Source organism: Schistocerca americana, chromosome X (assembly GCF_021461395.2).
Source record: "Schistocerca americana isolate TAMUIC-IGC-003095 chromosome X, iqSchAmer2.1, whole genome shotgun sequence".
Classification (NCBI taxonomy): Eukaryota; Metazoa; Arthropoda; class Insecta; order Orthoptera; family Acrididae; genus Schistocerca; species Schistocerca americana.
In genome coordinates this window covers 118,500,131-118,517,244 of record NC_060130.1, presented here as the reverse complement: position 1 = coordinate 118,517,244, position 17,114 = coordinate 118,500,131, and the positions used below count along the sequence as shown (strand labels likewise).

Below are 17,114 nucleotides of genomic sequence, written 5' to 3'. Positions count from 1 at the left end.
TCAGCCAATTTCGGTTGAAAAAATGTGGAATTTGTTGTGGGACACTGTGGAAAATTTCCACTTCAGTCCCTATAGTTTCATGAAGTTCTGATGAAAGTGGTTCCAAGCAGATATTCATCAGTGCTTGCAGAATGTCTACAGAGACCTGGCAGTGAACAAAAGCATGGTGTGCCATTGGGCAATGTATGGATCATCATTGCAACCAGATCACACAAACCCGTCTGATCTCCCACATGCCAGACGGCTGCACACAGTTGCGACCTCAGCAATGTTGGAACATGTGGACACACACATTTGAGGCGAATCAAACATCTCAATGCACAACTGGAAGTCTCTGCTGGTAATGCTGACACATTCGTCCGCCATTTGGGGTACTCAAAGGTGTGCGCCCGCTGGGTTCCTTGCCACCTAACAGACCATAAAGAGTAACAAAGGACCACCAGCATGGAATTGCTTGATCGTTACAAGGCTGACAATTTTTTTTTGTTGAACATCATTACAGGCAATGAAACGTGGGTTCATCACTTCGCACCTGAAACAAAACTGCAATTCACAGGGTGGTGCCCCGCCACACCACCTCCCTTCCGAAGAAAAAGCTCAAAGCCATACTCTTAGCCAGTAAGGTCATGGCAACAGTCTTCCGGGACTCTGAAGGGGTTATTCTGTTTGATGTCCTCCCTCATGGTGCAATAATCAACTCTGGAGTTTATCGTGCTAAAGTCAGGAAATTGAAGAAACTAATTCAACATGTTCATCACCAGAAAAATGTAATCTTCTCCTTCACCATGACACTACAAGGCCTCACTCAAGTCTGCACAATGAAGAGCTGTTCACAAAATTTCATTGGACTAGTCTTCCTCATCAACCCTACAGCCTGGATCTCACACTTTCTGACTTCCTCCCAATGGAGGAAGCACTGCATGGGAAGCAATACTTGATGGGGAGGTTATTGATGCAGTAAGACGATGGCTCAGACACATCAGGCAGTAGAGTGGTACCATACGGCACAAAGGCCCTATCAGTATGGTGGTGCAAGTCCGTTGCACTGAATGAAGATAACATAAAAATTTTGTAACCAGAAGAATGGGGAATAACATGATGCATTGGAATTCTGAATGAAACTAACTCTCTTTTAGGAAAAAAAGATGCAATCAATATTCTCAAAAATTACTATGTATCATGTCACAGTCTTCAACACTTAAGAATAATTCACTGAAATCATTTCTGCCCATTAATTACCACTGCACACATACAGATGACATTTCTGCCCTGGACAAGGTCCCATCGGGGACTCTTCCTCCATAGAAAGTCCAGAACCTTTTGTTGATGACATCCAGAAAAAGCTGCAGTTCATGCAAAGTACAACTGTCTAGAACATTTTAGAAGTGAGCAGCTGTGGCAATCGCTGGTCCAAGTATCGCAAACAGCACCCTTACAAGCCTCTTAACAACAAAAGTCCATATTTCATTCAATGGAGTAATGAATACTTCTACAGCTTTTCTTTTGCTGGCAAAATAAGGATTATAGATAAAGACTGCTACTAAAATAAATGTCAATTATCTGTGGCCTTGTTAAAATAATCAGAGGCACAGGCAGCTACAAGTTCTAAAACTTAAGACTTCGAAGACAGAATTAACTTGGATAATTTTCTCTCACCCATTTACATTCTACCCTACTTTTGAATTCAACCAAAAAAATTAACGTCAACTGAATATTCTGTTGCTTCCTGGTAGAACAATATCAAAATACACTAAAAGTACTAGTTTGCTTTTGTTCTGCAGTACTGATTTATTGCGTTAATCGGTTTTCGGCTTACAAGGCCTTCATCTCACATAGCACTTTTCATTCATCAAAAATTTAAATTAGTTTATCAGTCTCTTTTTAAAACGTAAAATAAAACAAAGTTAGTCTAAAATAATAGATCGAGATGGCCAGTGAGTAATGCAGCCAGTCACAAATACTTTTAAAATGCTTTTACTTCAGAACCATAACCAGTTTCAGGCATTCATACCCATCTTCAGTTGACAAACATTTCCAGTTACATTAATGTTAGCCATCCGAAGATGGGCATGAATGCCCAAAACCAGTTATGGCTCAGAAATAGAAGCAATTTAAAAGTATTTGTGGTTGGCTGTATTATTCAATAACAATCACTGATGGCTGCAGAGTTTCCAAGATCCAGCAGGGATGAAATAACATAGATCAAGATACTATAGTTGGCAGACCACTCATCAAATGAACCAGACACCAAAGAACATTCATTAAAATATATTTCCTTAATCAGAAGAGAGTTAAAACAATAAATAATAGTGTAAAATGTACACACTCACTCAAGGAATAGAGAACAGACCAGGTGGTAATCTGGCAGTTGCCCCTGTCAAATGATAAGTCAACTAAAATGTGCAACAAAAGGAATCCATTTATCAGCACACACCATTTTATTTTAGACCAGGGTGAGTCACTTCAAGCCACTGCAGTGGCTGGAAGGACGTACCTGTAGGAGGGAGGGGGGGGGGGGGGCACACGTGTGCACAAGAAAACATAGGGAGCACAGTTCAGGGAGGGGAGATAGAGGTCTCAGCAGAGGGAGGCAAGGGATATTCCAACTGGATGTCCCACCCGAGGGTGGGAATCAGGATGATGACACCCCTCACATGTAAAGAGAATAGGATACGTGAGATGGTAAGGAAATTTTTGAATGGGAATTGCATAGGAGACCAAGAGCTGGTACTGTCGAATCTGGAGAGGGAAGATACCCACTTCAACAAGGAGACTGTCTACTACAAGACTAGTCTGAAAGGCACCAGAGGGCCAGACATGCCATGATAGTTGACTGGGTCTAACTGTTTTAAAACTGAAGGAGCTGCCAAGCCATATATCTGGCAATCATAGTCCAGATGAAACAAAACCACACCCCAGTAAATATGGATAAGAGTAGCACAATCTGCACCAAAGATGTGTTAGCAAGGTAGCAGAGAGCATTAAGTTTCTGCATGCAGGTAGTCTTTGGATGGTAAATATGGGACAGCCAGGTCAGCTTTTAATCAAAAAGGGGCCCAAAAATGCGACCGTTCTACAATCTACAGGTGCTGTGTACCTAAGTGTAATTCTGGGTCTGGATGGACCGTGGTATGACAGCAGAAATGCATGACCCACATGTTTGTAAGAGAGAACTCGAAACCATGAGAAAGAGTCAATGCAAAGGTCCACCAGATATCACCTGGGAGCTAGAATTCAGCTGAGGCAACTGAGTGGATGCTGCAGAAAATACAAAAATCATCAACATACAATGTGGGTGTGACCAGTAGGCCAACAAAGATCACTAGAGCATTGATGGTTATGAGGAAGAGTGTGACACAATACAGAGCCCTGTGGGATGCCATTCTCTTGGTTGAGTGAGGAGGTGAACGAAGTGCCGACTAAACCAGAACAATTGGTCGGATAAAAACTGGTGAATAAAAATCAGTACAACAAGGCTTCAAAAACCCCAGTCATGGATGGTGATTAGCATACGATCACGCCAAGTGGTGGCATTTAGAAAAAGCCCGTCAGACTGCTGTTTCCAACTTTTGCAGGTGGTCAGCTGTGGATCTTCCCTCCCGAAACCACACTGACAGCGGGGAAAAAAATGGCCCAGGATTCAAGAACCCAGTATAATCAACGGGCAACCATCCTTTCCTGCAGCTTACAGGGTAGATTGGTCAGGCTAATTGGTTGGTCACTATCAAGGAGCGTTGGGTTCTTGTCTGGCATAAGGATTGGGACAATTACGCTATCTCACCACTGCGAGGGGAAGGCACCTTGGAGCAGAAGATGATTGAAGACTAAGGATATGTTGCATTTGGGGAACAGTTGGTTCATTTGACTGAATTGAATCAGGGCCTGGAGCTGTGTCATGGGACAGGACAAGAGCCTCAAGTAGTTCCCAGTCAGTGGAAAGTTCATTACAGGATTCAGATTGGAGGGGGGGAGTGAAACATAAGCGAATGTCTTCTACCTGTCGTCTCTGCAGCAGAAAGGGAGCCGCGGAGGAAGAGGAAGCAGATGCTGTTTCAAAATGGGTCACATAGTGTTCTGCAAGACCTGATGAATCACTACCAAGACCATCCTATAAGACAAGACCTTGAACAGCTGTTGAATGTTGGCAGCTCATAAGACCATGGAGCTTTGCATACATCTGAGATGTAGAGACATACATCCCCAGGGAGGAGATAGTGTTTTCACCATTCCTTGTTAACAGCATTTGATTAGATGGTGAGCATTAGCATGACGTCACTTAAAAGTGATAAATGTCATTTGAATCACTGCAGGGATCATCAGTGATCCTGAATAGCTACTGAAATGTGTTTGGCCTGCCATGGCACCAGTCAAGGGGGGGGGGGGGGGGGGTGGTGCTGTAAAAAGGGGAAAGCAGTTCCAGAGGCATGGATGATCATGTTTGGGACCCACTGCACAACCTCATCAACAGAATCGGACAGCGGTGGCAAATGTTACAGCAGAAGCATATAAAAGCCAATTGGCTCTGTGATGTGCTCAACATGCTGGTGGTGGCAAGGAAATGACAGGATCACTGGGTACAGGTGTCTGGCACAAAATGTAGCAAAGCCACTAGATTAGGGAAAGAGATTGTTAGATTGATACCTGAAAAGGTAGCATGGGAGGCAGTGGAGCGAGTGGTGGTGGTGGTGGTGGTGGTGGTGGTGGTGGTTAGTGTTTAACGTCCCGTCGACAACGAGGTCATTAGAGACGGAGCGCAAGCTTGGGTTAGGGAAAGATTGGGAAGGAAATCGGCCGTGCCCTTTTAAAGGAACCATCCCGGCATTTGTCTGAAACGATTTAGGGAAATCACGGAAAACCTAAATCAGGATGGCCAGAGACGGGATTGAACCGTCGTCCTCCCGAATGCAAGTCCAGTGTGGTAACCACTGCGCCACCTCGCTCGGTACTGGAGCGAGTGATTCTGTGCACACGAGACTGGAGTGATCATTGTGTTAAGAGTGGTAGGGGAAGAGGCATTGCGTTGTAGTGGAAACAGACAAATCTCAGTCTGGAAAAAGGAAGTTTGGTAGAGGTGGTTCTCATGTAGGTCTGTGGGTGTGAGTGGCTACTGTGTTGGCGGGTGGGGCAGCGGGAGGAGGGGTCAGATGATGTTTTTGGGTGATTGAGAATAGAACTAATTGGTTATTAATGGGTTTGACTGAGGAGTATGAATATTTAGTTGTAAATCACAGTATTCAGTTTAAGGATTATAGTACAGAAGAGTGTACAAACACAGAGGTTTTGTGTGTGTGTGTGTGTGTGTGTGTGTGTGTGTGTGTGTGTGTGTGTGTGTGTGTGTAGTTGATCCAACACACAGTTTCAGGGAAGCAGAAAGGGTGCTCTCCCATCTTGCAGTCTCATCTAGACGAGTACCACTAGCAGAAGGTAACACCCTGGATAATTTTTGTGTATTTTGTTGTTTTCTGAGGACAGCAGGGCAAATGTATAGGTCAAAGATTGTCAGTTGAACAGGTTGGGGGGGGGGGGGGGGGGGGGAGTTGGTCGTGTGGTTAGTGGAGGATGGGGTAGGTTTTGGGTGCGGCTGGTTGGTTGGTTGTGGGGGGTTTGGGAGATATGGGTGGTTTTGAGGATATTTATTTGATTTTTTAGGTGTGTGTGTGTGGGGGGGGGGGGGGTAGGCGGGGGGGGGGCTAGTTTTAGATGGTGCTGGTTTAAGTTTGTGTATTTTTCTTATTTATTCATTTTTTATCGCAGTATGTACTGTACATGTGTTTACATTTATAGTTGTTTGTGCATATTGTAATTGGTCATGGTGCAAGTTTTATACGTTATCTTGGTAGCAGGAAGACCCAGTTCCTAAGGCCGGTATTACACTATCAAATTTATTTGTCAAATATCTTTGTCCAAAATCTTTGTCAAAGATATTTGATGGTGTAATAGGAACTTTGTCAAATGTCGTCCAATATTTGATCAAATCTAGGGCCTCGCTGTAGATTTGATCAAAGAAATCGCTTGTCTTCTGTTCACTGCAATGTGACATGTTACCACATGGAGTGCTAGCATCGCTGCAGCGTTCTGTCATCTGTAGTGTTTTTATAAACATGCCGGTAAATACAGTTGGTGTGTGCTGACAACTACAAAATTAATAGAGATGTATGAAACTGATGAGGCGCTTTACAATGTGAGGCACCCTGAATACAAAAATAGATTAAGGAGATTGGAGACGAGACGAGACCAGACCTGACCTAACCTAACCCAACCCTCTCCTGCAGCAAGGAATCTGAGTGTTAACAGTGAGCCTGTCTTCTGAAGATGTAGCAGTTCTTAAGTGAATATTGTGCCTTTGTGATATGAGTCTACACTTCACTGAGCACATACGGAAATGTATGCTCATCCATTCTTAAGTAATTGATGTACGACTTGACGTCTTCCACTGTAAGCTCACGTAACAAGTTTTGTTGAATGCTTTTATCGTGTCGTCGTAAAACCCACAGCTTCACCCAGATTGGATTAGTTTTTCGTTCCATAGATCCGTGCTGAGGAGATCCTCGTGGATGTGGAACATGTCAATTTTTTAAAGCTGAAATAACAATACTAATAGTATGAATAAATACATCATTTGTTTCTATTAAGAATTTCGTCAATGGAGTAAAAGGAGTTGGCCACTAGTAAGACTTTCAGGCTCCGTTTAAACTGATCTTTATTTGTAACTAAATTTTTTATGTTTGCTGGCAAATTATTGAAGATGAGTGTTCCTGAGTAGTGGAACCCTTTTTGCGTTTAAGTCCTTGTGCAGATCATTTTTGTTCCTGGTATTGTATGTATGAACTGAGTTGTTTGTTGGAAAAAGAAATATATTATTTACAACAAATTTCATTATGGAGTAAATATACTGAGAGGCAGTATACCCAGGTCTTTGAAGAGGTTTCAGCAGGACGTCCGTGAATTTACTCCTCAAATAATACATATTACACGCTTTTGGACTCTGAAAACTTTTGTTTGACTTGAAGATTTACCCCAAAATATTATACCATACAACATTATGGTATGAAAGTATGCAAGCCTTTTCATTATTATGTTACCTATGTCTGCTAACACTTGAATTGCACATACAGATCTGTTAAGGCGTTTCTGCAGTTCTGTGGTGTGCTCCTCCCAACTGAATTTATTATCAAGTTGTAATCCCACGAATTTAAGACTGTCAACCTCGTATGTATGGTTCCATTTTTTCCCCCACTTCTTTTCCGCATGTGCACACAACGCAGTTGGGGTACGTGCAACTGCTGCAGTTAATAACAAGTTGTTGTCAGCCATCTTGAACTTTGACGAAAAATTTGATGACAGTGTAATACCCCTTCTAGTGCTACGTCAAAGATCTTTGTCAAATATATTTGATGGAATATTTGATCACATCTTTGATCAAATCTTTGACAAAGAAATTTGATAGTGTAATACCGGCCTAAGCGCCACAGGGGCCCCGCCCCTCCAGAAATTATGCGATATAATTTGACTTGGTGTCTTTACCTAGGGTTATAAAACAGCCCGCGAGTACATCATGACTTTTATGTAGTATGAGTGACAGACCAGAGGTAATCAGGACCAGTTTCCACCGCTCCGTTACAGAGACATGACATAATCCTGAGCTCCCGCTAGCCGGGCCATTCGACCAGTGCCAGGGGCCCATACTCCCTCTATACCCTCAACTCATAGAACTACAGTCACACTGATGTGACCATGCAGTTCCCCTTTCTCTACTTTGTCCTCCCGTAGCATAGTGTAGGCCATCTTGGTTGAGGTTGCTGGACAGACCAGCTCACACATACCCCCTTTCTACAGTGAAGTAGATAGTTTGCTAAAAATGCTCTTTAATTTATTCGATATTGAAGAGAAGCTAGAAATGAAGCAATTAGGCACACATCAACCACCTATAATATTACACACACACACACACACACACACACACACACACACACACACACACACACACACACACACACACACACACACACAAAAGTTCACTTCTGTATATACTTTATTACTATCTACAGTTTTTTTTGGATTAGGCCTATATTTATAACCGTATAATTAGAATATTTACTTTTTTTCTAGTGGTTTTTAAGCAGTCTGACATAAATTAAGGTTATATAACAACCACTGTGCCAATGTGTCTTAGTGATTAAAGCACCTGCATAATAAGCAAGAGGCCTGGGTTCAATTCTCGGCATTGGTACAAATTTTCATACGCTGTTTCACTCTGTATACATAAAACCATATCAGTGTCAGACCAGTAAAGTCACTGAAATGGTGTAGTTAAATTGCAATTCAGAGCAATTTTGCTATAAAGTTTACTGACTCTTCTAAGCCCTACAAATGAAAATGAGCAATAGTCACAACTGCTTGGTAGTGTTTTCTGGTATTCATTTCTGAATGTATAGTGAATATCGGTACAGCCTCATTGAGATCAAGTCACATTTAGGTACGAGGTTATTGAGTTGGGTGTGGGGTTTTTTGGTTGGCCTCATTTGAGCTATACAGGTGAAGTGAAATATATGATTCCCATGGTTTTTGTCTTTGTAACGTTGTGTGGAATGTTGAGGATTTTTTGTGCTTTATTTTGTGGATTATAATTGTTTTCACATGGTCCCATTACTTGTACTGTCTTACACTTAGCACTCCCCCACACACCAAACCCTCTACTTCCCGTGGGGTCCCCTTAGTTTCATTTTAATCCTGGAGTTACATATTTAATATCTTTTTATCTTTATCACATATAAATTTATTCAGATTATTATTGACATATTGTATATGCTTGGAATAGTAGTGTCCGCCTTCTAGCGATGTCATGGGTCACAGCGGAAGGGTGGAATCAGAACTTCTGGTACCGACAATTTTAAGTGATTCGACCACCCTTATTTAATTCAGTGTAGCAAGTGGCTAACAATTTGTTGGCATATTTCCAATGAATCTGTGGTTTTGTATTGACTTGTCTGAAAGGACACTGTAGCTATATGGCTCATTCCATGTCAGATCAACCTGGAGCTCCAGCTCATAGTCTCAGATTGGAATGAAATTCAGCACACTAATTCTATCATGTGCGGAACACTTGTGTACAAAGTATTAGTTTCCCCTGCCAATTCGTTCGAGGATTATGACTTGTGAAAGAAGGTGGTGTGACCCATAAATTGCAACTCGCATCTGGCAATCTATCTTCAGATCCAACTTCAGGTCTTAATAACTTTGGAATTATTCCACACAGTCTAGTGAAATTTTTACAACCCAGTAACATCCATTTAGAGAACACACTCCATGAATCAAAACACCAACAACATATTTCTGTGGGAAAATAAAAAATTCCAAAATGTGATTAAAAAACGTAATACGTTAAAAGGGACATATTGTAGGTGCCCTCTATGCCAAATATAACTCACTCAAAAAGGGTAAAAAAATTTTGTGGTAAGCTTAATGTGGCCTAAACACACACAGAACTCATCATGCCCATATCAGTTGCAAAAACTGAGTTACATGGACACGAAAATACAAAAATTTGAAAAATTTCTGGAAAAAACATGTATTTTCTAAGTGTGGTAGCACAAAAGGGACAAGTGGTATGCAAGCCAAATTTCACACACTGCACAAGTAGACCATAATGATATATATCTCAAAATTTCAGCATGTTATTGAAAGACATTTGTGTACAATGGAAGTTGACAGATGTATTTGGTGATGTGGCCATTGTTCCACAACACAATTTTGTAAAAACATATCGTAAACTGTTCTGCCTCTTCTTATCCTCTCCCACAACTGTTTACTCACTAAGCAACAACAAATGGCTCTGAGCACTATTGGATTTAACATCTGTGGTCATCAGTCCCCTAGAACTTAGAACTACTTAAACCTAACTAACCTAAGGACATCACACACATCCATGCCCGAGGCAGGATTCAGACCTGTGACCGTAGCAGTCGCGCGGTTCCGGACTGAGCGCATAGAACCACTAGATCACCGCGGCCGGCAAGCAACAACATATAGACAGATTAACACAACCTATCATTAATGTTTACTGCACCTTAACTGCTAAAAACCAGTCGATTGTGCTTCAAACAGAAGTTCTCCCACACTTTAGCTACTGTACTCTGTACATTGAGTGGCAAATTGTACTGTCTTCCTGACACTGTGGTAGGAACTGGAACCGTCATAAGATGATGTTCAAAAGGAATCCAACACCTGTCTGCCAAACGTGGTCAATGAAATGATCTTGCTGGTGCCATGAAGTTCACAAATGCATCACCTTCTGCTTCACAGCACTCTGCAACACATCCTAAGTACCATTTGTCATCATAAACAGCAATAACATAGCAAACTGGCTGTATATTGCTGCTTTTGCTTCTGAATCCTGAGTCAGACACACTGAAGACACATGTTGTGCATGAACCTATAGTTATAACCGGACAGTCTGCTCATCTGCACATTGTCAGAGTCCACTGGAGAGAAGTGATGATGGCCCCTTGTGCCTACAACAGTTTTAACGTGTTCTAGTCTGCTTTTTTAGCAACTCTTCGACTGATTTCACCTCATCTTTCGAAACACAGAATGATTGTATGCCAGAGACATTTTTCTGTACCCAGGTAAATAATTGAAGAGGTGTTAGAATGTGACCTTCTGTAGGGTGCTGCGGACTAGCTCTTGATGCCATGCGCTTAATGGTAGCACCAATACCATCACATACATTTCTACCATGACTTCTTGTGAAAAAATTCCATTCTGCATGAATCTGAAGATCATGGTAATGCATGCATAAATTTTTGAGATTTTTACAGTTTTTGTACTGACTAGCTGCCCCATCACTGAAGTATTTTGCAAAATGTATGTGAGGCAGCTTGTTTTTCACATATGCCATGACAGTGCGAATGTGGGCATGAACTGCAATGGCATCATGAATTAGAAACAGTCACTAAAAATGCACAGGTTCATGACAGACACATCACCTGATTCACCTCTATAGTAAATCGCAAATGGCTGGAGAGTTGCTTGGCTGTTGTCCCAATGATATCCTTGGATGGCATCTTGAACTAAAAATGCATAATTTTCAGAAAAGTCTAGTATTACTATAATTTCATCTTGTTTCAACTCATCCTCTCAAAACTGGAGATAAGCCAATTGTGCTGTTGCTGTAAAGCTGTGTGTGGTCGGTTTGTCCGTTTTTTGACAACACATTTCAACAAAATCTTCCACTGTACTTTGCTTTGTTTCAAGACTTGCGTGATCCATGTGTGTGCATTGTTTATAACAAACAAGTTTATCGTCATCTATAAGGAGTTCACCATACAGTTTGTTATTCATGTGTTCTGCAAGATTTGCCTTACCAGGACACTTTTCATGCCTGTATATCATGCATTGGTAGGAACTGATGTCACACACTAGCAGTTTCCATTGCACCTTTGTAATCCAGACCAGAATCCTTTATTGCAGCAAACATCAGCTTAGCATTTTGATGGGTCTCGCATACACAAACATTGTGTGTGCCCCTTGTACGTACAGGCACAACGCATTTTGGCCAAAGATTGAAAGAAGGTGATAAACCTACTTTGGTATTGGGATACTTTTCCTTGAATTCTACATATAGTTCTGATACGTTGCATGGCAACAGTTTTTTGCATCTGTACACGTACATTTCCCATTTTCACCGTTACAGTCTTATTTTCCAGGCATTATTCAGCTCTAGTCATTTTCATAAAACTCCGACACTAGTACCTTTATTTCTGAACTCAATTGCTTACCCTGAGCCTGCTGAAGTTGCAGAAGCACTCCTTGGGCTGCTTCTATTTTCCTAGCTTGCTTTACCATACATGAAGAAACACTTAATTCCTTTGCAGTGTAGTCAATACACCAGCTGGAATGTGCAAGGGTAAGAATAGCTACTTTTTTCTGGCGTGTGAATATGGCACATTTTTCTTTCAAATCATACACAATTTTGTCCAAATCGGAGCATTTCTGGCACGATTTCTGTTCCTTTGGATCAGATAGTTCTTCTTCTTCCACCATTAGTGTGTCAGCTATTTTGTGTTTTAATTCCATTAGAGCTTCTTGTAGTTTTCTTCTACCATAGCTGGGCCTGTCTTTTCCCAACTTTGTGTGTCTTCATGGGAGACAAGAGCAGTCACTGATGTATTTTAATTGCTCATTCGCTGTGGTTGTAGGTGGCTGATACTCTTCGTCACTGTCATGTAAATTATCAGAATATTCTTCATTTTTTAAACAATGTAACACACCTGGAACATAACTTTTGTCATGGTTTCATGATAAGTCCCATGCACTGATTCACTTTCAATACTGATTTTATATCAGTTTCTCTGAGGCTACACTTCACTGTCTTCTTATGAATCCGAAATGGATCAAAACAACTTCTTTGTAGGAAAGAATAATTATCCAGAAACACTTGCATATGATGATAACAAACACTAAAGTTTCCTGGAACTGTACTTCTTGTGCCCACAAGGTGTATCCCGGATCTCCATAGCAACAAATCTTAGTCCAATTCATCCAGATCATACAGTACAAAGCGAACGCCACATTTTGTTCCGTATGTTGTTTTATGACATTCAGATGCTACTGCTCTACCAATACTGCAATTTGTTTGAACAAAAGCACCACTAGTACACTCTTCTGCCTCCATACTGACTTTCCACAACAGTACTGACCAGTCTGAACTAGAATCTTAAAAAACATGAGTAACCTTTAATGGTTGCTTGTTTCCTTTATTGTTCCTGCCTAACAATGACTCATTCTGTCCCTGATAACTACCATTGTTTAACTTTCTCTTGCCTAATGGTTCTCAACAATTGCTGCAGCTTTATCTGAAACAAGCTGTCTGCATCATCACTATTCCTTGCTAAATCGTGTTAAAAGAAACTTAACCAAATACATCTCTGTCAACTTTTATTGTACACAAATGCCTTGCAATAACAAGTTGAAATTTTGCCACATATTATATTATGGTCTACTTATGCAGTGTTTGATATTTGGCTTGGACATCACTTCTCCCTTTTGTGCTACCACACTCCGAAAATCCACGTTTTTCAGGTAATTTTTCAAATTTTTGTGTGCATGTACCTCTGTGTGACTGATATGGGCAAGATGCGTTCTGTGTGTGTTTAGGCCACATTAAGCTTACCACAAAAAAATTATACCCTTTTTGAGTGAATTATATTTGGCATAGAGGGCACCTACAATATGTACCTTTTAACGTATTACACTTTTTTAATCACATTTTGGAATTTTTTATTTTCCCTCAGAAATATGTTGTTGGTGTTTTGATTCATAGAGTGTGTTCTCTAAGTGGATGTTACTGGGTTGTAAAAATTTCACTGGGCTGTGCGAAATAGTTCCGAAGTTATTAAGACCTGAAGTTGGATCTGAAGATAGATTGCCAGATGCAGGTTGCAATTTCTGGGTCACGCCACCTTCTTTCACAAGTCATACTTCTGGAACTAATTGGCAGGGGAAGTTAAAATTTTGTACATGAGTGTTCCACAATTGGTAGCATTGGTGTGTTAATTTCAGCCAAACCTAAGATTATCAGCTGGAACATTTTCTCAAATTGGTTGAATTGACATGGAATGACCAATATAAATCTTTTAAACACATAAAAATCTGCTCTCAATTGTATAAACTGTACAGCAATACATATGTTTTTAGTGCACAAACTTAGCAAGGAACAAACGCTTCTTCACACTGGGGGGAAATAAAGGTGTTTCAAAGTCAAGCACAACCTTTAAACACAGGTTAATTCTCACTAAAAGTATACAGTGAGGATTTAATCTTTCTTTTCAAAAACAGGCAGTAGTAGTAATATGTCTGTAATAAACACCAATATCACTAGTGGTTTTTTTACTGTATTTTTGCTCCGACACATTTTCACCAAGTCAGATTTTGACAAAATATAAATACTTAAACCAAGCAGATTATTGACATTTTCTGCACTATTTGTTACTTGGAGTTTATTAAAAACTGTCAAATTATCAATACGTTTTACTGGGCCATGCAACATCATTTGACGAGTGATGTGTTGACGCATTCTAACAAACATTACAGCTCATTAGTAGCCATACATACACAGCACAAAATGTTTATAGGAAATTTATGTAAAATATATGTTCACATTAAAAGTAGCCTACTCTGAAGTAGTTGTAAAACCTTTGACCTTTTCAGTAGCATAAAGCATCACTCTGAAAAACCTATTTTAGGGTAGGAGCAGATAACACAACACTGAGTGTAACCTGCCACGGACGATCTTGAACTGAATTGTTTTTCTTATGTATTTTAATTGTTTGTAGGTATTGTTTGAAAGTTCCTAATTCTGTCAACAGAAAAGTCATTTAATACAAATATAATCAAAATCTTTAACAGCACCTATACAGAAATGGTATCCCGTGTAGCTAAAATGATACTGATCATCATAACTTTCCAAATTAACTATTCAAATCATAAAACATAAGTAGTATCCTGCTCTATCCTTAACTAATGCTATCCTACTATGTATAAGATTTCTCTCTATGTAGCCTATATATTATTACTGTAATATGTCTGGCATGTCCTATACTGTTCTACTGAATGACCTAAATATGAATAAACTTTGTAACTACATCCTCAAAACAGTATATTATATTAATCTACGTTCTTGTGCACATTTCCATATCTTTATGCAGAGAATACTTTAGGCATTAGGGCCTACATGATTTTTCGTGAGAATAAAATTTACAGTTTGCGAAAACTGGATTTACTACAATAATACTAAATAGTAACAGAAAAATCAAACTGGACACAGTAATACTGCACTGGTGTTAGATATTTACGTAAGTTATGATGCAGTGTATGACTGCTACGAACATATTTGCTTCTAGTTTGATAAAAAATAGTGACAATTCTGAAATGTCCGTAACACCTTGACACACAAATCTAAGAATATAATTCTATACTCACAGCTCGTGCCACAGCACTACTCATACTGCGTTTCAAAATCATAATCCCCAGGCCATCACTGGAAAATAACTCAAGTTTCTTCGTAAAATTTCTAACACTCCTCGAAATTTTAAATTCATAATTGGCAGTACACCCTGGCACATCGTTACGATTTCTCGTCTTGTCATTTTCTTCTAAATGCGATCTGACCCATGGAGATCTGTGGGTAATACTAGTCTCGCAAAGCAAGCAGTAATTTTTCTCAAATTGTGGTACAACACGTTCCTTTAACTGCAACGCTCTCTTAACATGTCTAACAAAATCAGAGACGGGCTCATACACGACTACTTGACCACTAGCAAGAGCGCTTGTACTGCACCGGGTCCACATCACCTGTAACAGACGGCTAAATTGTTTACCAACACAACTATCACCTACAGAACAACGTTTTTATATGCTATGACGATTTACTAAAGAATAAGTTACAAACAGAGACTCCACTGTACCAGCTTCATTCACAAATTTCAAACAAACCTCTCCAAATCGTGATCCCGACAAGAGCGTCATTAGCCTTTTCGCAAATGCCGCAGAAGTGATTTGCTTCTGCGACATTGTTATTGCATACCCTATAACAAGGGCTCTTTACAAAGAACAGTCACACTCATAAAATCTACGTACATCACGTTAACCTACAGCAAACAAACTCAGTAGCCCATTCTCACCGCCTCAAGCAGACTACTGCTCAGATCGCTTCTACAATCAAAGATCTCCACTTGAAAGACAAGTTAGTTTACTACTTGTTTGGGCGTGGGAACACCCACGAAGACTATTATTTGAAGAGAACATTCTATCAAATCAAAAATTCGTCAAGAATTAGTTAATTAAAGTATTGCGTTATATAAATATAAAATGCATAATCTCAGGAATACTAAGATTTCTATTAAAATTGTTACTAAATTTGGAACATAATGTCAGAATTTAGAGGTAAATGTTTAAAGTATAAAAAAGGAATTTTGTGCGTCGTGGTGAGCATCTTATATTGTAAAATTCTATTATGTAGGAGATGTAACTGACGCTGCGCTGGAGACATGTGTCAAATATATAATTTGCAGTCTCACAGGGCTGTTATGGTGGAGAAAAAAAAAACATTGAAATAGGCAGAAACTCTAGAATAAGTTTTGACAGACTGGAAGGTGTTCAGAGTAGACAAAGGTATCTCTGAAAGACTGCAGAGATTCATATCTATTATTATTATTATTAACTTGTTTTCTGCCTCGTCGTCATATAACCCAAATCCATGTACATTTTTATAGAAAACATGCCCTGACAATAACAGTATTACTTATGCTGTTTAACATGCCATGTAATAACAGTGGGGGTCCAGATTCAAACATAACGATAGTAAAAGAATTATTATTGGCAACATGTCATGTTACACCATATGCAGAGCTAAGAGGTTTACGGTGTCAAAATTCTGGGATTACAACTCGATAATACATTCAGTTGGACAGGGCATACCACAGAATTTCTGAAGCTCCTAAACAAGTCTGTATTTGCAGTGAGAATGATGTCAGATGTAGATAACATAAATATAAAAAAGGCTTGCATACTTTGCTTACTTCCATTGTATTACGTCATATTGCATCATATTCTGGGGTAACTCATCAAACCGAGAAAAAGTTTTTAGTATGCAAAAGCGCGTAACAAGAATCATTTGTGGTGTAAATTCAAGAACATCACATAGAAACCTGTTCAAGGAAATATTAATTCTAACCACTGCTTTTCAGTGTATTTATTCCTTAATGAAATTTGTTGTAAGTAATACATTTCTATTTCCAACCAATAGCTCAATACATATGATCACTACTAGGAATAAGAACAATCTACGTAAAGATCTAAAATTACTTACCTTGGCCCAAAAAGGGGTCCAATATTCAGGAACACACATTTTCAATAAATTGCCAGCAACCATTAAATACTTGGTTTTGAATAAAGCACAGTTTATCAGAGACTGAAAGACTTTTTGATAGGCAACTCTTTTTACTCTATAGATGAATATATTAACACAGACTGTCAGACCAGCTTAAGTAAAAATGTCTGTTATATTTCAGTTTTGACAGCAATTTGTCACAACAGTCAAGATTAGGTGTGTTGTG

General features: G+C 39.7%; 1 protein-coding gene across 2 annotated transcripts in view; it reads right to left on the bottom strand.

The window, feature by feature from the left end:
• Positions 1–15,705, bottom strand: part of LOC124555182 — an 88,272-nt gene extending 72,567 nt beyond the window's left edge. For both annotated transcript variants that reach the window (XM_047129015.1, XM_047129016.1), the window contains exons 1-2: positions 15,493–15,705; positions 14,980–15,351 (exon numbers count right to left, since the gene is read on the bottom strand). In XM_047129015.1, the coding sequence (XP_046984971.1) occupies positions 14,980–15,351; positions 15,493–15,570 (450 nt within the window). In that variant the 5' untranslated portion in view covers positions 15,571–15,705. The remainder of the gene's footprint in view (positions 1–14,979; positions 15,352–15,492) is intronic.
• Positions 15,706–17,114: the final 1,409 nt, after the last annotated feature.